Raw genomic sequence first — 26,120 nt, forward strand, 5'->3', positions numbered from 1 at the left:
GCACATCTTAAATGGGTTATTCTTAGGTTTAGGGACAAAAAACTAACCTCTATTAACTATAGATCTTTCATGGGTGATAACACCCTTTTTGACAAGTTAACTATCAGGTCTTCCATCTCACATCCGCAGCCCCTTGAAAAAACCTGTTGGGTTTGCTTCTGATGCGACCGGTGCATCTTGGTTCCAATGTATATTCTCTTCTTCTAGAGGTCACACTGCTGCCTGAGCTATCGGTCATGGATTCAATTTCTTCTTCTGAGGTATGGTCACTGAATCTGACTTGTTTTCTGGGGTAGAACTTATTTGAATAATAGCAATTTGTATACTCGATTGTTACTATAATCATTACGATCTCTTTCAAATTCTTTTAGTTTGAAGGATCTAAGTTGTTGAGATAATTCTTTGAGCTTGTTAGTGAGGGTATCTAATTCCATTTTAAATTGTTCCCCAGAACTGAGATTATCTAATATAGATTGGGACTGGTTTTTGATGTTGGCAATTTCTTCATGAAAATATTCAATGAGTAACAACATCAAGTCCTGTGAGCACTTATTAAGAATAGCCACCCATTTCTGATTGAAAGACTCATCTTGATTGAACATACCTGGAGGTTTGAATATCAATTACACCCTGGGGATTCTTTTGGCTTTAACGTATTCAGCCAATGATGAAGCATGTAAACATCATGACATTGGTGGGCAGGATTATCCTCCTTTCACACTTCCCTTGTAGTAATGTTCGCAGTAGTATAGGGCCCACACAACATTTCAACAGCTATAATTAGCTTTGCTCTGGCCACAAAGACTGATAATTTAATCTCTTCACAGGCAAATTATAAACTTCAATTTATTTACTATCCAAATGGAAGATGATTCTGTGCACTTGTCGTTGCTTGGAAATTACCTCTACCCTTACTCAATCAGGGTCTAACACAGCCTACCGGGTGTTAGGAATTGTGGAAATTGAAGTCCAAAACACCTGGAGGCCAAAGTTTGCCCATGCTTGATCTAACACATTCTGAAAATCTGACAGATGATTAACAATATAATTGCCTTCATATAAAAATATTCGGAGCTCTAAGGAGTTAATTTTTAACTTTTCTTGACATTTGATCTAGCACAGAGTCCATCGTTTTCTTCATAATGTCCATGCCAAAGAGCTCTAAAGGTTAACAGTTTTGAATTGTTCTGAAATGCAGGAGTGCCCCAGAAGAGCCTAGTCTTACTTTTGGCTCACCATTTATCATACAGAACGGAGCAGGAGCACAATGTCTATGAAATGGGTGCTGGTTGTTCCTTTGATGATGATGTTCCTCTTAGGCTCAGCTTCCAGTGGAAATGTTCTGATCTGGCCTGCTGACTATAGTCATTGGATGAACATGAAATCTATTATTCATGAACTTGCAGCCAGGGGCCATCAAGTGACAGTTCTGCTGCCTTCCTTCTACCAGGAAGCTGAATCAAGTGGACCTTCCAATTTCCACCTGGAAGTGATCTCTGTTCCATTCTCAAAGAAGGACATGGATAATTTTATGCAGGACTTCCTCCATGTATGGTCTTATGAGAAGCATGAAAAATCTTTCTGGGATTTTTCGATTACATTGTATGACTTTATAATCCAGTTTATGTCCAGATACAAATTTTTCTGTGACAATGTTTTTTGGAATGAGAAGCTGCTACAAAAGTTGGAGTCTGCTGCGTTTGATGTCCTTATCTCAGACCCAGTCATGCTAGGAGGGGAACTGCTGGCTGAGAAACTTCATGTCCCATTTCTATATTCTTTACGGTTTTCTTTTGGAAACACGATGGAACGTATTTGTGGCAATATCCCGGCTCCACCATCATATGTGCCTGCCAGCATGGGAGAGCAAACGGACAGAATGTCTTTCATGGAGAGAATTGCAAATATGCTCACTTATCTTTCACATGACATCGTGTTCCATCATTTGATCTTCAAAGAATGGAATAAATATTACAGTGATGTTCTAGGTAAGAGCCTGTTTCCGTTTTAATTTCCAGTGTTTTAATACCTACATTTGTAAGTCTGGTTCACCTGTGCACAGGCCTGTAGCGAGGGGGGGGGGGGGTTAGGGGTTCAACCCCTCCCCCCTGAAATTTTTCAGGTTATAAAAAAACCTGGTTTACTCATGAATTTTAACTGGTTAACCAAATCCCCATGCTAAGTCTTTGAGACACAAAACATTAAGAGTCCCTCCAGGCACTATTTCAAGCAGATATTGACAGGTTTGTAGCGGGGAGGGGTGTGTGCTAGGGGTTAAACCCCCCCTGAAATTTTCAAAACCCCTCCCTAAATTTTTTTCTGGCTACGGCCCTGCCTGTGCATATCTGTTTTTGTCTTGTCTAATGCTTGGCAAATGCATAGAATTATGATGCTGATTATGAAGACGCATAGAAACCAATGGTGATTGTGAGTAACTGCTTCATGGTCTCTAAATTATGCCTTATACTCTGCTTGTCCCCAACTTTGCTTCTTTGATAATTTATTTATTTTCACCTGACCATTTTCTTATATTGAAAATTAGTGACATAGACAAACAGACCTCAATGACTCGGGTGCGCTCCACATGCTCCCCATTGACTCTAGGCCTAACATTTAATTCTATGGGAGGTGCTAAATATCTAGAAAACTTAAATATACCAAAATTTCGCCTTGCTTTTAGCTGGATAAGATTCAACACACTCAAATCAGCCATACTAGAGGGTAGATACAAAGGCACTAAATACGAACACAGAGCATGCCCTTGCGGGGAGGGTAATGTCGAAACTCTAATACATGTACTTTTTATTTGTACAATGTACAAAGATGATAGATTAAGATTAATATCCCCTCTACTCACTAAATAGCCAGGAAGAACCCTAAATTGGTACTGCAGTTATTTACTGTCTGATCTTGACAAAAGGGTAACGGAGCAGGTGGCTAAATTTCTCTTTTCAGCGGCTAAAAGCCGTAAGTGCGTCATGAAAAATCTGTAAGTGTTGAGAATATAACAAAGAGTATCTAGGGGACAGTTTACTAATCTGTAATCAGTCTTTGTTTTAGATTATAAAGATTGCCAAATAACCAATAGAGATTGGACATACTTGTTATTAACCATAAGCCAAATGCAATGTCATAAATTACTCAAATGCTGTATTCCATCATTGTACTGTAACTTGATCCTAGCTAATGGTTTGTTGACTGAAATAAAGGCTACTGACTGACTGACTATATTGATTATTTCGGGAGTGTACACCATAGTGAGGTCAAGTGGGGGTTATATTTTCAGAAGGTTTAATAGAATTCATTTGTTTGTTTAGACTACCAAGAAATGAACTTCAAATATGTGGCTGTCCATAATATTTGTGCAGAAGGGAGTGAATGGAAAGGCAAGGAAAGATTAAGGAAGGGAAGGTTGCAAAAGATCCACTTGTTTTAGAAATACCGACACAAACAGAGAGAGATAGAAGATGAAAGGTTCTAAAATCCCTCTTATTCACTTAAATGTTTCTGAAGGAGTGAATGAAAATACTTTGCATAAAACCATATTAGAGTACTGCTCCATAATACAGAAATTGCAAGAACGTGGAAAACTCTGGAAGATCTCTTATTTTGAGGTGCGTAAAATGCGTGTGGGAAAACCAGTAGAATCAGAATGGCTATAGGGAAATATAAAAAAGACAAATTTTGCTGATTTGGTCCTTTTCATCTCACTTATAAATAAGCAAGATTTCTGAAGGGCTTCGCCAACACATAAAGAGCAAAAAATCATAACATTAACAAATCCTGTCTGAGGTCAGCCATGATTGGTTATTACTTGTCTTGGAGACTGCCAATGAATACCAGATGCTATAGACCAGGGGTACCCAAAATAATGCCCATGGGCCGTATGTGGCCCTCCAAGTTCATTTACCTGGCCCCTGTCCTAAACTTTAGACTTCGGGTTGACCTAAGTCTGAAACGATTTGAAGGCACACAACAACAACAATCCTAATTTTTTAGTATTTCAGCATAGTATGGCCCCCCAACAGTCTGAGAGACCGTGAACCAGCCCTTCACTTTAAATGTTTAAGGACCGCTGCTATAGACTATACTTCAGAATAAGAAATGGCAAGCTGCCTCCAGATTTTTATTCCTTGCCTCAGAAAACCCTATAAAATTCATGGAGTTTCCATATGTTGACAAACACTGCCACTGCAACAGCAAATATTTTATGTCGGTTATGTTGTTACAGTCATATTGCGTAATTAATCTGTGTGCAGCTGTATATTTAAAATATTTCCTTCTATTACACGCATGTTTGCAATATGGTTTCTCTTTCCCTTTCTGAATTCAGCTTGGACACGTGTTGTTTCCTGGTCCATATATGATAATACAACCTTGGCAATCATAGAATCATAGAATCATAGAATAGTAGAGTTGGAAGAGACCACATGGGCCATCCAGTCCAACCCCCTGCTAAGAAGCAGGAAATCGCATTCAAAGCACCCCCGACAGATGGCCATCCAGCCTCTGCTTAAAAGCCTCCAAAGAAGGAGCCTCCACCGGGGAGAGAGTTCCACTGTCGAACAGCCCTCACAGTGAGGAAGTTCTTCCTGATGTTCAAGTGGAATCTCCTTTCCTGTAGTTTGAAGCCATTGTTCCGTGTCCTAGTCTGCAGGGCAGCAGAAAACAAGCTTGCTCCCTCCTCCCTATGACTTCCCCTCACATATTTATACATAGCTATCATGTCTCCTCTCAGCCTTCTCTTCTGCAGGCTAAACATGCCCAGCTCTTTAAGCCGCTCCTCATAGGGCTTGTTCTCCAGACCTTTGATCATTTTAGTCGCCCTCCTCTGGACGTTTTCCAGCTTGTCAACATCTCCCTTCAACTGCGGTGCCCAAAATTGGACACAGTATTCCAGGTGTGGTCTGACCAAGGCAGAATAGAGGGGGAGTATAACTTCCCTGGATCTAGACGCTATTCCCCTATTGATGCAGGCCAGAATCCCATTGGCTTTTTTAGCAGCCGCATCACATTGTTGGCTCATGTTTAACTTGTTGTCCACAAGGACTCCAAGGTCTTTTTCGCACACACTGCTGTCAAGCCAGGCGTCCCCCATTCTGTATCTTTGATTTCCATTTTTTCTGCCAAAGTGAAGTATCTTGCATTTGTCCCTGTTGAACTTCATTTTGTTAGTTTCGGCTCATCTCTCTAGTCTGTCAAGATCGTTTTGAATTCTGCTCCTGTCTTCTGGAGTGTTAGCTATCCCTCCCAGTTTTGTGTCGTCTGCAAACTTGATGATCGTGCCTTCTAACCCTTCGTCTAAGTCGTTAATAAAGATGTTGAACAGAACCGGGCCCAGGACGGAGCCCTGCAGCACTCCACTTGTCACTTCTTTCCATGATGAAGACGACGCATTGGTGAGCACCCTTTGGGTTCGTTCGCTTAGCCAATTACAGATCCACCTAACCGTAGTTTTGTCTAGCCCACATTTTACTAGTTTGTTTGCCAGAAGGTCGTGGGGGACTTTGCCGAAGGCCTTACTGAAATCCAGGTACGCTACATCCACAGCATTCCCTGTATCGACCCAACTCGTAACTCTATCGAAAAAAGAGATCAGATTAGTCTGGCATGACTTGTTTTTGGTAAATCCGTGTTGACTATTAGCAATGACCGCATTTGTTTCTAAGTGTTCGCAGACCACTTCCTTAATGATCTTTTCCAGAATTTTGCCTGGTATTGATGTGAGGCTGACCGGACGGTAATTGTTTGGGTCGTTCTTTTTTCCCTTCTTGAAGATAGGGACCACATTCGCCCTCCTCCAATCTGCTGGGACTTCTCCCATTCTCCAAGAACTCTCGAAGATAATTGCCAGTGGTTCTGAAATAACTTCCGCTAGTTCCTTCAGTACTCTTGGATGTAGCTGATCTGGCCCTGGGGACTTGAATTCGTTTAGAGTGGCCAGGTGTTCCTGGACAACTTGTTTCCCTATTTGGGGTTGGATTTCCCCCAATCCTTCGTCCATTCCATGTTGCTGAGGTTGAAGATGGCTTTCTTTTTGTGAGAAGACCGAGGCAAAGAAGGCGTTAAGTAGTTCTGCCTTTTCCCTGTCCCCTGTCGCCATCACCCCATCTTCTCCTTGCAATGGCCCTATCGCCTCCTTTTTCTTCCTTTTTCTACCAACGTAAGCAAAAAAGCCTTTTTTGTTGTTTTTTATGTCCCTGGCAAGCCTGAGCTCATTTTGCGCTTTAGCCTTGCGAACCTTTTCCCTACAGGTGTTGGCTATACGTTTGAATTCTTCTTTGGTGATTTCTCCCCAATCACCAATCATTGCTTTCCTTGGTGACTGTAAAATATATCAAACATTTCTAGTCTCTGGAACATTATTTTGGCATATTTGATTTAACTTTGGATCTATTTGGTCTGTATACATTGAACTAAATATTTTGGCATTCCGTGTGTTCCTGGTGATTTATTTATTTGATAGCAACTTTCATTTTACTTTCTAAAATTCTGTGCTCATTTTTAAAAGGTTCTGTCTTGAAGAAGTCTATCATTTTTTCTTATGTTTTGTACAGTTCTTAGGTGTGTTTGTCTGGTCCTGGCCTAGTACTGTGTACTGTTGTTTATATATTGCCACACCAGCTGAATTAAATTTTCCTTTTGATTTCTCAGTGCTTGTGGAAGAAGTCACTTGTTCTAATTTTTGTTGTTGTCTTCTATTTCTTCCCACTAATTTTATGGAGTCCTCAGGTGAGATTCTTGGGGAAATTACAGAAACATAACTCCAGAAGAAGAGTAACTTTGCAATGTTGATTACTCTCAATATGTAGCAAGCCATCAAATGGACGCCTGCCAGGCCGGGGGCATTGATCTTCATGCTCTACCCCTCTTTCAGTCAAAGTCTAACACCTATGTGGGATTGTGAAAATCATTAGATGATAAACAATATCATTTGTTTCATGTAGGACTGTTCTGAGTCCTACAGAGTCAATAGTTAGCTGTTTTTATTACCTGGTGTAAGGATGTTATGTGTTAAACAGAGATTATTGATATGATTTTATTTATTTGTTTGTTAAGGGAAAAAAGAGTTATATATTAGCAAGGAAAAGCCTAACATGGAAACTAGCTGGAAGCAGCATTTGGTAGGTTGCCATGGTAACACAGCTTCCCTTGGGAGAAAAGGGGCGTGGCTAAGATGACAGTTGGAGCATATTTCCCTTTTAAAAGTTCAGTTGCTGTGAGGGTTTAAAAAGGAGAGTTGCGGTTAGGTTTTGGAAAGATTAGGAGCTGGGGAAATCAGCTAAGGACGGCAGCTTATGGTCACTCAGGGGAAAGGCTGGGAATATAAGTTGACCGGGAGTTTAGTATACTGTTTTAAGAGAAGTTATTTAAGAAATATCCATTCAAACAAGACGGCATTGTAACTTAAGATCCGGAACGTTTACTGATTGAAACCACACACGCTTATGTACCAAAATAAACTTGCATTTTGTTATTGTTCATAAAGATAAGTCTCCTTGCCTCTCTGTAAGCCTGTTACCTCACGTTGGTGGCAGTTACCGTACCTATCTATATAAGTTACCGTACTTTTCTATATAAGTTACCATCTTTACTCATTTAAACCCAATCAGTTCCGTTATCCTTCCTTATCCACTAAATCCTCCCTGTCATACATTCACACATCCTCCATCCCTCCCTCTCACACGCGCGCACATCTCCTCAATTGGAGGCAGTGGTGGGATTAAAAAAAGGATTTCCCCCTGCCTGAGTTGAGTACCACAAATTGGGCTCTCTTCACCTGGCTACAATAATTCAATATATAGCCAATAAGGTAGTATTCTGAACACAGATGTTTCTCGGTTTATAGCAATTATGTGCTTTGACAGTTTGGGTGAAAATCACTGTGTTATCTAAGATAAGATATTGGTTAGCACAAGTACATTGTTTTTGTGAGAATGGCCATGCCAAAGAGTTGCGAAGGTTTATCATTCTGAATTGTTTTTGTAAACATTATAAGGTGCTTTGAACGTGATTTCCTGCTACTTGGCAGGGGGTTGGACAGGATGGCCCATGAGGTCTCTTCCAACTCTACTATTCTATGATGCTATGATCCTATGATTCTTATTGTAAGAAACTAGCCCATAAGGAATTAATTGTTAGGTTAGTTGGGCCGAACCGGGGTAAACTGCAGGGGTGACACAGAAAGGTGATGTATATATTCAGTTTTATCATATTTATTTACTGTATTGTTATAAGTGTTTTCTTTAACTTACTACAGTAGAGTCTCACTTATCCAATATAAACGGGCCGACAGAACGTTGGATAAGCGAATATGTTGCATAATAAGGAGGGATTAAGGAAAAGCCTATTAAACATCAAATTAGGTTATGATTTTACAAATTAAGCACCAAAACATCATGTTATACAACAAATTTGACAGAAAAAGTAGTTCAATACACAGTAATGCTATGTAGTAATTACTGTATTTACGAATTTAGCACCAATATTGAAAACATTGACTACAAAAATGCGTTGGATAATCCAGAATGTTGGATAAGTGAGTTTTGGATAAGTGCGACTCTACTGTATATGGAGTGCAATCATGTTTTTTCAAGCCTTTTTGTTTTGTTTGGTACTGTGAATATGGCCTAAGGGCTAATCAATAAATGCACTGTTCGATTATTATTTTAACTTTTTGCTCAAGAGTTGCCCTTACAGTGCAAACAGTCAAGGAATAGAGGAAATTGGAGACAAAGGATAGACAAGGAAGGTAGTGGAAAGGGAAAGAGCACAAGAGAAAAGGAAGAGTTAACTGTCAGCAGTGTGGATGTTCAGAGGGCGTGTTTAAGCCTTACATTTCTTTCTGTGTTCTGCTGCCTGCTGACTTCTGGGAATTTTAGTTTGGGAAGGCAAGGACCTCTATGGCTGAGAATTCAAAAGACCCCAATCTAAACTACTTTTCCCAGAATTATGCAAGTGGCAGAAGAAGCCCAAAATGCGGGGCGGACTGTTAAAGCCCTAGTGTGAGAGAGGGTGGGGCTGATAAACTGGGAAAATGAGTCTGAAAAGGCAGAACAGAAGGGATGTGGTGAGAACTAGACTGGCAGGACTGTTGACTGGGGAAGGACTTGACTGAAAGGATGCCTTGCACCCCTGGGACTGATCTTGGGAAAAGATAGATAAACCAGGTATAACTTCCAGGAAGTCGTATCCCTCTAGTAAGAAGCCAGGAAACTGAATAAACACTACTACTATCTAGTGTCCTCTTATATTATTGTTGCAATCTTGTTTACAAGAACTGAAAAAGGAAACAAGTTATCTGCCTGCTCTTCTGATGTGAATACTGTAGTTTTAGGTTGTAAAGGTATAGGTTTTCCCCTGACATTAAGTCTAGTTGTATCCGACTCTGGGGGTTGGTGCTCATCTCTATTTCTAAACCAAAGAGCCGGCGTTGTCTGTAGAGACCTCCAAGGTCATGTGGCTGACATGACTGCATGGAGCACCGTTACCTTCCAGCTGGAGCAGTACCTATTGCTCTATTCACATTTGCATGTTTTCAAACTGCTAGGTTGGCAGAAGCTGGGGCTAAGAGCAAGAGCTCACTCTACTCCACATATTCGAACCGCCAACCTTTCAGTCAGCAAGTTCAGCAGCTCAGCGGTTTAATCCGCTGCACCACTGGGGTTCCTTGTTGCCATAGTGACATTCTTATTCACAACTGAATAGTCCCTCAGCCCCACAATGTATTATTTCTCTTAAGAAAGAGGCAGAAAATTTATGAACCACATATGAGGACTACTAAACTAAATACTGGGGATTATACAGCCTTTAATCATAGTAAATAATTATCTCATTGTCAGATTCCAAAAAGGGGTTTCTAAGCATTTTAGAACTCTTTGCTAAAATATCCAAACATCTACACCAAATGCCACAAGGAAGGGCCAAAATAGAAGTGAAAATGAGTCTCGTTCATCAATTATATGGTTATTATTTACTCAAGGCATTTATTACTTCTCAACCTCCTTAGGTCATCTTGACTGAAAAGTTTCCCAATAAGATTTTTGTGCTATAACAAGGGCATTTTTAGGAGAATTTTATTTTGTGCTATAACAACGGATTAGGTTTAGGAGAATCTTATTCTCCTAGAAAAGCTTTTATTCTCCACTCCCTGGGTGTCCATGGCTTCGTGACATATGCAAGCTGGGATTTTCAATGGTCAGCTCATGAGGGAAGGAAGCCAAACGGGATTTTCCTCTGGCACAAGCAATCATCGTTTCATTGATATACCCTTTGATATACCCTGGAGAAAAATCAGATGATAATATTTAGCTCTAGGACAGAGTCCATTGTTTTCATGCCAGGCTCAAAGGTTAACCATTCTGAATTGTTTTGAAACGCAAGAGTGTCCCAGAAGAGCCTAGTCTTACCCTTTGCCATACCATTAATCAAACTTAACAGAAGCAGGAGGAAAATGTCTATGAAATGGATGCTGGTTGTACCTTTGATAATGATGTTCCACTTGGGCTCAGCTTCTGGTGGGAATGTTTTGGTCCGGCCATTTGATTATAGCAATAAACTTCAATTTATTTATTATCCAAATGGAAGACGATTCTGTGCACTTGTCGTTGCTTGGAAACTACTTCTATTCCTACTCAATCAGGGTCTAACACAGACATGGCAAATTTTGACTCTCCAGGTATTTTGGACTTCAACTCCCACAATTCCTAACAGCCTACAGGAGGGTGTTAGGAATTGTGGGTGAATTGAAGTCCAAAACAACCAGAGGGCTAAAGTTTGCCCATGCTTGGTCTCACACATTCTGCAAATCTGACAGATGAACAATAATATAATTTGCTTCATATAAAAATGTTCAGAACTCTAAGGAGTTAATTTTTTAACTTTTATTATCTTGACATTTGCTCCAGCACAAAGTGCATCGTTTACTTGATAGCGTCCATGCCAAAGAGCTCCAAAGTTTAACAGTTTTGAACTTTTCTGAACTGCAAGAGTGTCTCAGAAGACCCCAGTCTTACGTTTTGTCATAACATTTATCAAACAGAACGGAACTGGAGCACAATGTCTATGAAATGGGTGCTGGTTGTTCCTTTGATGGTGATGCTCCTCTTAGGCTCAGCTTCCAGTGGGAATGTTCTGGTCTGGCCAGCTAACAATAGTCATTGGATGAACATCAAATCTATCATTCATGAGCTTACAGCCAGGGGCCATCAAGTGACAGTTCTGCTGCCTTCCTTCTACCAGGAAGCTGAATCAAGTGGACCTTCCAACTTCCACCTGGAAGTGATCTCTGTTCCATTCTCAAAGAAGGACATGGATAATTTTCTGCAGGACTTCATCCATGTATGGTCTTATGAGAAGCATGAAAAACCTTTTTGAGAGTTTTCCATTACGTTGTATGACTTAATAGTGCAACTTATGTCCATTTACAAGCTTTGCTGTGACAGTGTGTTTGGGAATGAGAAGCTGCTACAAAAGTTGGAGTCTGCTGCGTTTGATGTCCTCATCTCAGACCCAGCCATAGTAGGAGGGGAACTGCTAGCTGAGAAACTTCATATTCCATTTCTATATTCTTTACGGGTTACTTTTGGAAACACGATGGAACGTATTTGTGGCAATATCCCAGCTCCACCATCATATGTGCCAGCCAGCATGGGAGAGCTAACGGACAGAATGTCTTTCATGGAGAGGATGGCAAACATGCTCACTTACTTTTCACATGACATCATGTTCCATCGTTTGATCTACAAAGAATGGAATAAATATTACAGTAATGTTCTAGGTAAGAGCCTAATTCTTTTTTTCATTTTTAATGTTTTAATAAGTCTGGTTAACCTGTGCATATTGTTAGCGAGTGTGTATAGCGGAACCAGCAGCGTCCAGTTAACACCATGTGCAAAAGACTCAGACCAGGCAGAGGAATTGAAAGAACAAAGGAACTTTACTTGTTGAGTTGAAGTTAAATAAACAGTTCAGCAATCGTACAATGTCCTTGTAGTTGCATAGGATCAATAACTAATCAATCAGCATTCAATATATCCAGCATAGCATATTTAAACTGCTACTTGACCGTAGCTAGAGAGCCTGTCTTTTCTGTGCTCTCCCTGCAAGCCCAGATTCCCAACTGAGAAACCCAGCCATCTGCCACCAAACCGATACATTGTTTGAGGCGTGGCTTGCCTCAGCAAAAGCTCAGCTCCCTTTTTGCAGAGATCTTTTGCAAGCAACTTTGCAAGGATTTCTTTACACACACACACACACACATAGCAATTTGGCGCAATACATGTTTGTTTTTGTCTTATTTAATCTTGGCAGATGCATAGAATTATGCATAGAATAGAATAAGAGTATGGGGAAGAGGGGAAAAAGATATCATACTTTTCATAAAAACCTTATTGCAATTGCAATATTACACAGACATTTTCCAAGAATGTGGAAAACTCTGGAAGATCTCTTATTTTGATGTGTGTAGAATGTGTGTGGGGGAACCAATAGAATCAGAATGGATACAGGTCCTTTTAATCTCACTTATAAATAAGCTAGATTTCTGAAGGGCTTCACCAATACATCAATGGCAAAAAACCATAACGTTAGCAAATCCTGTCTGAGGTCAGCCATGGCTGGTTATTATTTGGCTGGAAGACTGCCAATGAATACCAGATGCTATAGACTACTTCAGAGTAAGAAATGGTAAGACAGCTCCGGATTTTTATTCCTTGCCTCAGAAAACTCTATAAAAATCATAATGTTTACATATGTTGACAAGCTTATAACCAAATGCTGCCGCTGCATCAGCAAATATTTTATGTCGGATATGTTGTTACTGTCATATTGCGCAATTAATCTGCGTGTAGTTGTATATTTAAAATATTTCCTTGTATTACATGCATGTTTGCAATATCATTTCTCTTTCCCTTTCTGAATTCGGCTTGGACACGTGCTGTTTCCTGCTCCATATATGATAATACAACCTTGACAATCAGTGCAATGATCCAATCATTGTTTTCTTTGGTGACTGTAAAATATATCAAATATTTCTAGTCTCTGGAACATTAAAGTAAAGGTAAAGGTTTTCCCGTGACGTTAAGTCCAGTCCTGTCTGACTCTGGGGGTTGGTGCTCATCTCCATTTCTAAGCTGAAGAGCCGGCGTTGTCCGTAGACACCTCCAAGGTCATGTGGCCGGTATGACTGCATGGAGTGCCGTTACCTTCCAGCCAGAGCGGTACCTATTGATCTCACATTGGCATGTTTTCGAACTGCTAGGTTGGCAGGAGCTGGGGCTAACAGCAGGCGCTTATTCCGCTCCCAGGATTTGAACCTGGGACCTTTCGGTCTGCAAGTTCAGCAGCTCAGCGCTTTAACACACTGTGCCACTGTAGTGTCTCAGAGACCCCCGAGTCATGACCCCGTTGTCATTACGGAGCAGACCGAAGAAGAGATGGGTTTTTTGCCATTTCCGCCTGATTCCGTTCCTTTCCAGATGTCCCCTGTTGACAGTTCTAGCCCACAGTTCATTAAAAGGGGCCTTGGCTCTCAGCCCGGTTCTCCAGAGAATGTTAGTTTTGACCGCCGATTGTTTTGGGAGGCTTTGCGCGCGGAAAAGCAGATTTCCAGAAGGAGCGCTCATTTAGCGGAGAAAGCAAGCATTAATTAAGCTGGTTCCCTTGAGAGTTTTCAGGGAAGACTGCATCTGGCAAAGTTGTTGACTTTGGTCATTTTCCCTTGGGAAAGAGTTCAGACACCTGGCTGAGGAGGAGAGCAAAGTCCCATAAAAGATCTGGGTACCAGATAGATTTCGCGGTGTTCAACGTGTCAGTTGAGGGATTCACATCGACTCTAGTTCTGCAGCGCGCTACTCTCAAGTAGACCGGCATTGCCTCTCGTCTCCCTGTCAAGCCTGGACAGCGATTCAGCTTTACAACGACTAACTTTGCCTTGCCTTGCATCCTAGCCTCGGAATGAGCCCCGGAACTCTTGACAGATCTTGCCTTAATCCCCCCTCAAACAGCCTAAAGGGTTGAGTGTGTTTCGGTTATTGGATTTAAAACTTTGAACTCTAATACTGGATATCTCCTTTCATATTACTGGACTATATTTGACCTTTCCTGAAATGTCTACTGCTGGACTACATACTCTGCTTATTTTAGTTGTCTCCTTTATTTCCTTAATAAAGATATTAGACTGTTTATTGGCCTTCGTGTCTGATTCCCAGTGCTCACGCTGCCTAAGGTGTCACAGCCACCACCAGGGGCCCATTATTTTGGAATAATCGTAACATTATTTTGGCATATTTGATTAAACTTTGAATCTATTTGGTCTGTATACATTGAACTACAAGTAGCCCCGGTGGCAAAGTGTGTTAAAGCACTGAGCTGCTACATTGCCTTAATGTGATGATGTCCCTGGCCTAGTATTGTGTACTATTGTTTATATATTGCTACACCAACTGAATTAAATTTCCCTTTGATTTCTCAGTGATTGTGGAAGAAGTCACTTGTTCCCATTTTTTTTAAATTGTCTTCTATTTCTTCCCACTGATTCTTATGGAGTCCTCAGGTGAGATTCTTGGGGAAATTACAGAAATATTACTCCAGAAAAAGAGTAATTTTGCAATGTTGATTACTCTCAATATATAGCAAGCCATCAATTGGAAAATAAGCATGGATGCCAGGCCGGGGGCATTGATCTTCATATTCTACCCTTCTTTCAGGCAAAGTCTAACACCTTTGTGGGATTGTGCAAATCATTAGATGGTAAACAATATCATTTGCTTCATGTAAGACTGTTCTGAGCCCTACGGTGTCAATAGGTAGCTTTTTTAATTATTTGCCTACAATAATTCAATATATAGCCAATAAAGTAGTATTCTGAACACAGATGTTTTTCAGTTTACAGTAATTGTGTGTTTTGACAGTTTGGATGAAAATCAGGCTGTGTGATTTAAGATAGAATATTGCTTGTCACAGAGCACATTGTTTTTGTGAGAGTGACCATGCCAAGAAGTTGCAAAGGTTTACCATTCTGAATTGTTCTTGTAAACATTGCTGTTTATTCATTAAGTCGTTTCCAACTCTTCATGACCTGATGGACCAGCCCACGCCAGAGCTCCCTGTCGGCCGTTCCCCAGCTCCTTCAAGGTCGAGCCAGTCACTTCAAGGATACTGTCCATCCATCTTGCCCTTGGTCGGCCTCTCTTCCTTTTTCCTTCCATTTTCCCCAGCATCATTATCTTCTCCAAGCTTTCCTGTCTTCTCATGATGTGGCCAAAGTACTTCATCTTTGCCTCTAATATCCTTCCTTACAGTGAGCAATTGGGCATTATTTCGTGGAGTGTGAAATGGTTGGATCTTCTTGTGGTCCAAGGCACTCTCAGAATTTTCCTCCAACACCACAGTTCAAAAGCATCTATCTTCCTTCGCTCAGCCTTCCTTATGGTCCAGCTCTCGCATCCATAAGTTGCTACGGAGAATACCATTTGTAAAGAACTTAATGTGGAGATGCTGAGGGTGACAGGGAATGGAGTCCCTTTTAGAATCCCTCTTGGTACACCTCTACCTCTCCTGCTCCTCTTTTCTGCTTTCTGGTGGCCATTCTTTATAACTTTTACCTCAGAAAATTTTTAATGAGCGATCTCAGGCACCAAATTAGGGATGTTATACGTATCCCGCCGCTTGCCGCCAATTATTGTAAGGAGCTGAGGTGGCAGAGGATGGAATCCCCTTTGAATCCCACCGCTGCCACCAATTTATGTGGAGACTTAATGGGGCAGAGGATGGAATCCCCTTTGAATCCCCTCAGCTTAGCCACCAATATTGTACAGAGGTGAGGTGTCTGACAGGAATGTGAGGCCGGGATGGAACCCTTTTGATCCCACACACGCACACACACAGATACCACCACTTAATAAAGATGTTTTATGAGAGATGATGTTAATTAATTATTTGTTTGATTATCTTCTTCTTCGCTGCCACCAATGGAGACGTCAGGCAGATGGTACTGGTTCTTATAAGCTTTCTCTATTTGTTCCACTTCAGGTGTTGATGTTACTTAACTTAATATAAGAGTATGACAGAGGCTTGATTTGAATAAAATCAAAACAAGTTTATTGCAGGTACAGAGCTTGATGGTTTCAGATAACTTGGTAAAGGCACTTCGCTTAATGGTTACAAACGGTTATAAGGTGGTTAAACTTTCAAAACACTTCTTTCTCTGGATTACACTAAACCCTGATCCTACTGGATCCCCTGGGATTAATGTTCTCTAATCCACAGACTCTACAACTGACCCTAGACAAATCACCTAACTTGCCTAGTCTGGTCTATCCTAAATCTGACTCAAATCTCTCTATTTAAGCCAGCCTGATTCTCCACACAAGAATCAGATCCTTCTCTGTGACTAGAGAATCACCAACTGCTGGGTTTTAAAATATTCCCCCTTCTCCTTTCCAGGCGGCGGTTGGCTCCGCCCCTGTTGCTATGGTAACCTGTTCTAGCACTCTAAGATGGCTACCTTCCCCCATACATATTGTCAACTTAAATACTCACCATTTTAACTTAGCCAAACCTGGCTGTTTAAACAAAATCAAATACACATATCATCTATAAACAAAATATAATTATACACTTCTTCACACCATTGCTTTAACTATGCGGACCTCATTGCCAGTGTGATGTCTCTACTCTTCACTATTTAATTGAAGTTGGTCATAGCTCTCCTCCCAAGAAGTAAACGTCTTCTGATTTCCTGGCATTAGTCTGCATCTGCAGTAATCTTTGAGCTTAGAAATAGTAATAATAATAATAATAATAATAATAATAATAATAATAATAACTTTATTTTTATATCCCACCTCCATCTCTCCACGGGGGCTCGGGGTGGCTAACATGGGGCCAAGCCCAATTATCTCCAATACACAAAATAACATAAAATACATTTACAATAAAATGAACATAATAAACATTTAACATTACAAATATTAAATAAGCATTTTAACAACAATAAAATGGCGGATAGGACAGTCAATAAAAACAATACAATAGGTTAAAATAGTAAAAAGGCTGGGCAGTGTTACAAAGAGTTATCGGTTTAAAATCGAGCAGGTGCTGTAGTAGAAGGAGAAAAGGTGCTGTAGTAGAAGGAGAAAAGGTGCTGTAGTAGAAGGAGAAAATCTGAGGTAGGATAAATGAGGATAGAGTTACCAAATAAGGGTAGTAGAAACATTGCATCTGGCCCGGTCATATCAGATTCTGAGGAGATTAATTCTTGTGATCAATTGTTGAAAGCACACTAGAAGAGCTTTACAAATAAAAAGTCTGTCACTGCCTCCACGTTTTTTTCCTCTGTTTGCCAGTTATCAATCAGTTTGGTTAACATAATCTTGGGGTTTTTTTTTTAATGTTTAACTGCAACCCAGCTTTTGCACTTTCTTTTTTTTGCCTTGGTTAGAAGGCTCCTCAGCTCCTCCTTGCTTTCAGCCATCAAAGTGGTATCATCTGCATATCTGAGGTTGTTAATGTTTCTTCCAGCAATTTTAACTCCGGCCTTGGAATTGTCAAGCCCGGAGTACGCATGATGTGTTCTGTGTACAAGTTGAATAGGGAGGGTGAAAGTATACAGCTCTGCCGTACTCCTTTCCCAATCTTGAACCAGTCTGTTGTTCCATGGTCTGTTCTTACTGTTGCTACTTGGTCTTATACAGATTCCTCAGGAGACAGACAAGATGACTTGGTTTCCCCATACCACCAAGAACTTGCTATTGCGCCAAATTGCTATCTGTGTGTGTGTAAAGAAATCCTTGCAAAGTTGTTTGCAAAAGATCTCTACAAAAAGGGAGTCAAGCTTTTGCAGAGGCAAGCCACGCCTCAAACAATGTATCGGTTTGCTGGCAGATGGCTGGGTTTGTCAGTTGGGAATCTGGGCTTCCAGGGAGAGCACAGAAAAGACAGGCTCTCCAGCTACAGTCAAGTAGCAGTTTGAATATGCTATGCTGGATATATTGAATGCTGATTGATTAGTTATTGATCTTATGCAACTACATGGACATTGTACGATTACAGAACTGTTTTATATTTCAACTCAACAAGCAAGAGTAAAGTTCCTTTGTTCTTTCAATTCCTCTGCTTGGTGTGAGTTTTTTGCACATGGTGTTAACTGGACGCTGCTGGTTCCGCTATACACACTCCCTAACACTTGCCACAAATTATGATGATCCACACAGCCAAAGGCTTTAGAATAGTCAGTAAAACAGAAATAGATGTTTTTCTGTAATTCCCTAGCTTCCTCCATTATTCAGTGGATATTGGCAATTTGGTCTCTTGTTCCTCTGACTTTTCTAAACCCAGCTCTCTCTCCGTGTATTGCTGGAATCTGCCTTGCAGGATTTTGAGCATTGCCTTACTGGCATGTGAAATAAGTGCCACTGTACAAAAGCTTGAGCATTCTTTAGTGTTTTCCCTTTTTTGTATGGGGATATCCGTTGATTTTTTTCCCAATTTGATGGCCTTTCTTGTGTTTTCCATATTTGAATGCATGTTCATTCAAATTCATGAAGAATGTTCTATCCCATAAGGAATTAATTGTTAGCTTATTGTTTTAACTTGTTGCTCGAGAGTTGCCCTTACAGTGCAAACAGTCAAGGACTAGAGGAAATTGGAGACAAGGAAGGCAGTGGAAAGGGAAAGAGTGCAAGAGGAAAGAAAGAGTTAATTGTCAGCAGTGTGTGTGCTCAGAGGGTGTGTTTAAGAGGACAGCCCTACATTTATTGTGTGTTCTGCCGCCTGCTGAATTCTGGGAAATTTAGTTTGGGAAGACAAGGACCTCTTGTAGCTGAGAATTCAAAAACTCCAACCTAAACTACTTTTCTCAGAATTATGCAGGTGGCAGAAGAAGCCCAAAATGTGGGGCTGCCCATTAAAGCCCTAGTGTGAGAGAGGGTGGGGCTGACAAACTGGGAAACTGAGTCTGAAAAGGAAGGAAACTGGACAAAGCAGCACAGAAAGGGAGCAGAAGGACAGAAAGGATGTGGTGAGAACTAGACTGCTTCTAACAGGGGGAGGACTTAGCAGAAGGAATGCCTTGCGCTCCTGGGACTGATCTTGGGAAAAGATAGAGAAGCCAGGTATTCCTTCCAGGAAGTCTTAGAAGCGAGGAAACTGAATAGACACTAATACCATCTAGTGTCCTCCTATATTATTGTTGCAGTCATATTTACAAGAACTGAAAAAAAAGGAAACAAGTTATCTGCCTGCTCTTCTGATGTGAATAGTTTTAGGAGAATCTTTTTCTCCCAATACAGCTTTTATTCTCCATTCCCTGGGAGTCCATGCCTTCACGGCATATGCAAGCCGGGATTTTCAGTGGTCTGCTCATGAGGGAAGAAAGCCAAATGGGATTTTCCTCTGGCACAAGAGTTCATTCGTTGATATATCCTTTGTTTTGGACTTTGGAGAAAAATCAAATGATAGGATTTTGCTGTAGCACAGAGTCCAATGTTTTCATGCCAGTCTCAAAGGTTAACCATTCTGAACGGTTTTGAAATGCAAGCGTATCCCAGAAGAGCCTAGTCTTACCTTTTGCCATACCATTAATCAAGCAGAACAGAATCAGGAGAACAATGTCTATGAAACGGATGCTGGTTGTACCTTTAATGATGATGTTCCTCTTAGACTCAGCTTCCGGTGGGAATGTTTTGGTCTGGCCATTTGATTATAGCCATTGGATGAACATGAAATCTATAATTCACGAGCTTACAGCCAGGGGCCATCAAGTGACAGTCATAATGCCTTCATTCTACCAGGCATCTGAATCAAGTGGACCTCCCAACTTCCACCTGGAAGTGATACCTGTACCATTCTCAAGGAAGGACATGGACATTTTGATGCAGGACAATATCAATTTATGGTCTTTTGAGAAGCATGAAATACCTTTCTGGGAATTTTTCATCAAGTTGTATGGCATTGTAAGGGAAATCTTCTATGGATACAAGAGTTTCTGTGACAATCTTTTTTGGAATGAGAAGCTGCTACAAAAGTTGGAGTCTGCTGCGTTTGATGTCCTTATCTCAGACCCAGTAATGCCAGGAGGGGAACTGCTAGCTGAGAAACTTCATGTTCCATTTCTATATTCTTTACGGTTTTCTTTTGGAAACACAATGGAACGTATTTGTGGCAATACCCCAGCTCCACCATCATATGTACCTGCCAGCATGGGAGGGCTAACGGACAAAATGTCTTTCATGGAGAGAACGGCAAACATGCTCACTTACCTTGTAATGGACATGGTGGTCCATAATTTTTTGTACAAAGAATGGAATCAATATTTTAGTGATGTCCTAGGTAAGAACCTGTTTCCATTTTCAGTGTTTTTAATGCCCACATCCATAAGCCCAGTCTGAGATCAAATTCCCCTTTGCAGTGTTTGCATGGTGATTATGAAGATGTATGGAAACCAATGATAATCTTGAAAAACCTACATGGTCTCTAAGTTATGCATTTCTTTCATAATGTCCTTATACCCTGCTTGTTCCCAGCCCTGCTTCTTTGATAATCATTTTTCTTTTTATGTAACTATTTTCCCAGGTTGAACATTTTAGGAAGATTTTTTTGTGTATGTCAGGAGTGACTTGAGAAATTGCAAGTCGCTTCTGGTGTAAAAGAATTGGCCATCTGAAAGGACGTTGCCCAGGTGATGCCTGGATGTTTTTACTATCCTGTGGGAGACTTCTCTCATGTCTCTGCATGGGAAGCTGGAGTTGATAGACGGGAGCTCACCCCACTCTCCGGATTCGAACCACCGACCATTCTAGGAGTGATAGGATTGTTCTCAGTTTCAAAGGAGACTTCTGGCTTGTGAGGCTATGTTTTCAGAGGGTTCAAAAGAATTCAGTTATGTGTTTAGACTAGCAAGAGATAAACTTCAGATAGCATAAGAAAAAGGGAGGATACCTTACCTATGTAGAAGAGAGAAAGGTTTTAGGAATGAAAGGTTGGAATAGAACCGTTCTTTCTGTAAACACACAAATAGAATGTGATGGTTATGTTAAGGTCGGAGAGCTGGGAAAAGAAGATTTTTAAAGTTCTCTGTATCTCCCTCCCTCCCTCCCTCTCTCTCTTACACACACACACACAGAGACAATTCTTTTAGCCTTTTAATGCCTGCACATGGAGCATTCTGGGTAAGCTACCAGTCTCCTTTGACACTGGAATGGATTGGGCCAAATTAAGAAATTCTTAATCTAGACAAGAAGCATGTTGACCTGGAGATGAGTTTATGGGAGTGTGGATGTCAAGTACTCTGTTAACGTGCTCAGGTGAGGGATTTTCTTAGCCACTTCTATTTTCTGTTCAGCAAAGTGTCCAGTTTAAAGGTTTAAATACCCTCATGGTAGCAGAGTATTTGCATGAGATGCTGTCAAGGAATGCCAGGTGCTGTAGGCTATTTTAAATTTTATAAGTCATGGTTTTATAGAGTCTAATTAGACTTTTAATTGATGTGGTACTGTTTTATTGTTTATTAATATGCCGTTGGTTTATTGAATGTATTTTGGGCAATGTAATTTGCCGTCTGTTGTAAGCTGCCCTGAGTCGTTCCGGGTGAGAAGGGCGGGGTAAAAATGATGTAAATAAATAAATAAATATTTTACAAAGTAAAAACTAGTAAACCACTGTTAATGTGGGATTTGTGTATTGGTAGTGTTTAAATGAAATTTGTGTCTTGCCTGTCTTGCATACTGATTGCATCATCCAGAGTGTAACATAGTCTGGAAAGAGTTAATTACTGAGAAGCTGTGATGTCCTTGATGTGTGGCTGGAACCAGGGAGTGTCCAGACACAAGTGTGTGTGCATTGCTGATTGTATCAGTTCAGTTCTGTTTTGAGTCAAGTGCTGTCTGCCTAGAGTGAGAGTCAAGTCCTGTGTCATTGTCTACAAGCCTGTTTGTCTTGCTTATTACTGCTTACAGTAAAACTTGTATATAGTTTTACCATCGTCTCTGATGTCTCTTCGTTCTGTGTTCCACTGATTCCATCCAACTACTGCTGCGCTGCTAATACTCTGACAACCACTTCTGAGAATTTCTCCCCCCCCCCCCAAATGGCCCTATGAAAGTCATGAGGTTGCCATAAGTTGATAGGTGACTTATAGCACATACAGATAAGTACAAACAAGACAAATGCAATATGTTTGATAAGCAAGTGGTCTGTTGGTTGCTTTGTTCTGGTGGATCTACCTGAACTGAAGATGTTTCTTCTCAGCACAGATTCTCATAAAATGGAGCCTATGTATCAAGATAATTTTTTCCTGTACAAGAATCTGCTTCAAATTGCTGGCAATACTCTTTTATTTAATCACTCTTTCATGTAACAAGCCTCATCACACCAGAGCGTGGATCCACTTTAAATCCCATTTCTGCGTCTTGCAGAATTCTGGGTTTTTGCAGTTTAGTGATGCTGGGAACCTGCATGGCTGAGCTGTTTAAAGGCCCCTCTCTAAACTACAAGCCCCAGAATTCTGCAGGAGGCTGAAAATGGATTTAAAGTAGATACATGTTCTAGTTCAGGTATGGGCAAACTTATGTCATTATGCTGGGAGGAGAGCGAGATAGACGGCGGCTGAAAGTGCTATGGAGGGCACTCAGCCACCTCGTGCCTTCCTCAAGCTGTCCTCCTGGCATAAGGATGAGGCCACTTGCATCATCCTTATGGAGGAGGTCAAGACATGCAGTGGCTGAGAGTGATCTAAAGGTCCGGGTGCCATGTCCTTACGCCAAGAGGGCAGGGAAATTTAGGAGGACCTAAGCTAAATGCTCAGAGGGCCGCATCCAGCCCTGGATCTTCCTTTGCCCATGCCTGCTCTAGTATGATGAGACCAATTCCCATGTTTATTAACTGCACTTGTAAGTTACACTCAGGCAAAATAGAGAATATTTCTTAAATCTGTGGCTTCCTCCACTTTAACAAGGATTTTGCTCCCGTACCCTCAGCAAATGTAGAGGGCTGGCAATGGGGTAAGAAAAAAAACAAATATACCTGCCAAATTATTTCTCCCCAGGATCAGACTCTGCCACCACAAATTATATACACTTTCCCTCCATTAAATGCTTATAATTGCATCTAAGTCAAGGTTTCATTTCCCAACAAATCTTCTATAATATAGTAATGATTTTAATGCATAAAAGTTGCATCCTTTGTGATTTCTGGTGACCAAAACAGATTATTATTCAGGTTGGGTTATATTATGTTTTTCCTTTAAAAAATATTTTTATTCAAACATACAATAAAATTACAGACATATCCAAAAAGAAAAGACAAAACCATTAAAGAATGCAAAAATAAATAACGGAAAAAACCACCACTACAAAAATATTTTTCATTTATATATAAAACTAAAATTACAACCATGAGCACACTTTTATCTGTAAGATTATGCGAGGTATTTCTGAGCCAAAGAAGAAATGAACTTTAGCCTCAGCTCCTGACATTCACAATGACACTGCATTTTTAGAAGGACCCATCACACACGATGGCACAAGGGAAGCATTTTACTCATTGTCCTGTTATACACAACTATCCCCGTGGAATAGGGCTCCTCATGTTTAATATAGCTTATAGATTGATTTCTGCTCTTTGGTCAATTAGAAACTATCAACCACATGTAGTGTTCACGTTTTCACATGCAAGAAAGTGTTGCAGCCTGTTACCAAGTCAATCAAAGCTATGCTTTGAACAGGGGGGTATTTTAAGAAGGGCAGGAAGTGAAATATTTTGGTGTCTTGGTATGACTATAATGAGGCTTGCAATTCATTACAAGGTTTTGTTCTTGCACTGAGACATTCATTTAATTAATAACCTCCATATCAAGTAATAGTAAAGGTGAAATATTTGAAATATTTCATATGGAAGCTATAGCCCAGCCTTTCTTTTTGCAATGCAGCATCGCTATTCAAGCAGAGAAAAGAATCAGCACAATGTCTGTGAAATGGGTCCTCATGCCTTCCGTCAACCTTCTCTCGGTCCCACCACTGTCTCCAATACGGTTGGTGGGGATGAGAGAGATGGCCTTCTCGGTGGTGGCGCCTTGGCTCTGGAATGCCCTCCTTAGAGAGATCGGCCTGGCCCCTTCGCTTCAAGCCTTCCGTTCCAGCTTTAAAACATGGCTCTTTAAACAAGCCTTACATCTTACATAGGTTTTTAAGGATTAGTCCAAGGACTTACTGTGGGCATCGCGTCAGCACTGAGCTATGTCAATTGAAACAACTTGTTTTTATCTGCAGCTATGACTGCATTTTATGATTTTTTTAATGTTTTACATTATAATTATGTATGTGTGTGGTTGTAATTCTGTGGTTTTTATCATTTCAGATTTATGTATTATCTATATGCAGCACTTTGCTGTATTTTGTTGGCCGTCCCGAGTCTCTTCGGGGAGATGGTGGTGGGGTAGAAATAAAATTTATTTATTTATTTATTAAATAAATAAATTTTATTTCTACTGCCAGGTTCGAATCCCACCCGGGGAGAGCGCGGATGAGCTCCCTCTATCAGCTCCAGCTCCATGCGGGGACATGAGAGAAGCCTCACACAAGGATGGTAAAAACATCAAAACATCTGGGCAACGTCCTTGCAGATGGCCAATTCTCTCACTCCAGAAGCAACTCTGGTTGCTCCTGACACGAAAAATTTATTTATTTATTTATTTATTAATCAAACATCCCATTGAAATCACCATGGATTATGGCAATTTCGGCAGTGCCCATCGGGGGCATGGAGAACCCGTCACCCCACACCCTGCATCACCCAACTCACTTGACTCCCCATTGCACGGAGGGAAGTGTCTGCAACCAGGCTTTCCCCATTGATTCAAGGCTACACAGGAAGCCTCTCATGTTGCCACCACAGCGGTATGCACTGGTTCACCTTCTCTTTTACGATGAAGCCCTGCCTGAAGTTGCAATACATTGTCTGTTGTAAAAGGATAGGCAAACCAGCACATGCCACCAAATTCACCCCATCTGATGAGGTCGTGTGTTAATAGCATTGCTTTTGGGTTGGGCTTCCAGTAGAAATGATTTCATTTGGTGAGATGACAACAGCTACTGCATCAAATTGGATTCTGTCATTTGTGGGTTCACAACTGAGGCCACCAAATAATGATGATGCTGCCTTCACTCCACCATGAAGCTAACTTAAGAACACTTCTGCTTTTTCAACTTATCCCAATTCTATTCCTAAAGAAATACAGGAATACTGTGATTTAGTGCATCCTCTGCCAGGAATCTTGTAGGAAAAAATTGGAAACCTTCTATCAGAGGTTATGACTTTGCAATGGATTTATTGTACAGGAATATAATTATATGTGATATGATTTTGTTGAACATGACATGAATTTGCTGTCAGTAACTTTTTGTGTCCTTGTTTCAGACTAATTTATGCTTTGTGGGAAACTGGTGGCAATTTCATTTATATTCTTTTGAATCTCTATTGGAAATACAGTGGAGTGTCATTTTCTACAAACAAAAAAAAACCACACTCCACATGTGTAGTGAGCTTATATATTTGTATGTCATTGACAGAAAGTTAACTAATCTGAATTATTTTTCAGTTGTGGAAACAGGATTTCCCGAGTCCTTGCATATCTGCAAAGAGGAAAGAAGTTAAATTAAATTCCACTTGTTTTCTCAACAGGGAGACCTACAACATTGTGCGAAACAATGGGCAAAGCAGAAATATGGCTGATCCGAACCTACTGGGACTTTGAATTTCCACGGCCATTACTACCAAATTTTGAATTTGTAGGAGGGCTGCATTGCCAGCCAGCAAAGCCTTTGCCTAAGGTAATTCTCTCTTGGGCCACTCCCTTGATAATAAAATTAACTGTTTCTTGTTCAATGTTTCCTGTTCAAAATCCCTGTATAGTCTACTTTCTTGCCCACATGAATTACCTACTTTCAGATCTTAATCTTCACCTTTCAGTTGTTTTTTTCTACTCTCTCTTGTCCACCCTATGTTCTCTCTCTGTCCAGCCAAGCAATATTTGATACATTTCAGTGTGCTAATACACCCTCTCATTTGCTATCCAATCTTTCGAAATATGGATGGCAGTTCATCCTTTTTGCACAGAACATTTA

The 26,120-nt window shown here is 40.6% G+C and overlaps 2 protein-coding genes across 6 annotated transcripts in view; both read left to right on the forward strand.

Moving 5' to 3' along the window:
• The first annotated feature begins 1,186 nt into the window (after positions 1-1,186).
• The window catches only part of LOC100566109 (UDP-glucuronosyltransferase 2A1), a 39,222-nt gene continuing 14,288 nt past the window's right edge, over positions 1,187-26,120 (forward strand). The window contains exons 1-2 of one of the 5 annotated variants that reach the window (XM_008113052.3): positions 1,187-1,988; positions 25,678-25,826. In XM_008113052.3, coding sequence (XP_008111259.2) covers positions 1,268-1,988; positions 25,678-25,826 — 870 coding nt within the window. In that variant the 5' untranslated portion in view covers positions 1,187-1,267. Of the gene's footprint in view, positions 1,989-2,332; positions 2,428-18,777; positions 20,332-21,156; positions 21,306-24,542; positions 24,583-25,677; positions 25,827-26,120 lie in introns of those variants that run through there. The other 4 variants (XM_008113054.3, XM_008113053.3, XM_062957670.1 and 1 more) reach the window with 4 other exon arrangements.
• Positions 10,900-17,368, forward strand: LOC107982994 (UDP-glucuronosyltransferase 2B2-like). Its single transcript, XM_062957008.1, is given in 2 exon segments — positions 10,900-11,779; positions 17,349-17,368. Coding segments are annotated over 2 exon segments (741 nt in total). The 5' UTR covers positions 10,900-11,058.

The sequence above is a fragment of the Anolis carolinensis genome, chromosome 6 (assembly GCF_035594765.1).
Source record: "Anolis carolinensis isolate JA03-04 chromosome 6, rAnoCar3.1.pri, whole genome shotgun sequence".
Lineage (NCBI taxonomy): Eukaryota > Metazoa > Chordata > Lepidosauria > Squamata > Dactyloidae > Anolis > Anolis carolinensis.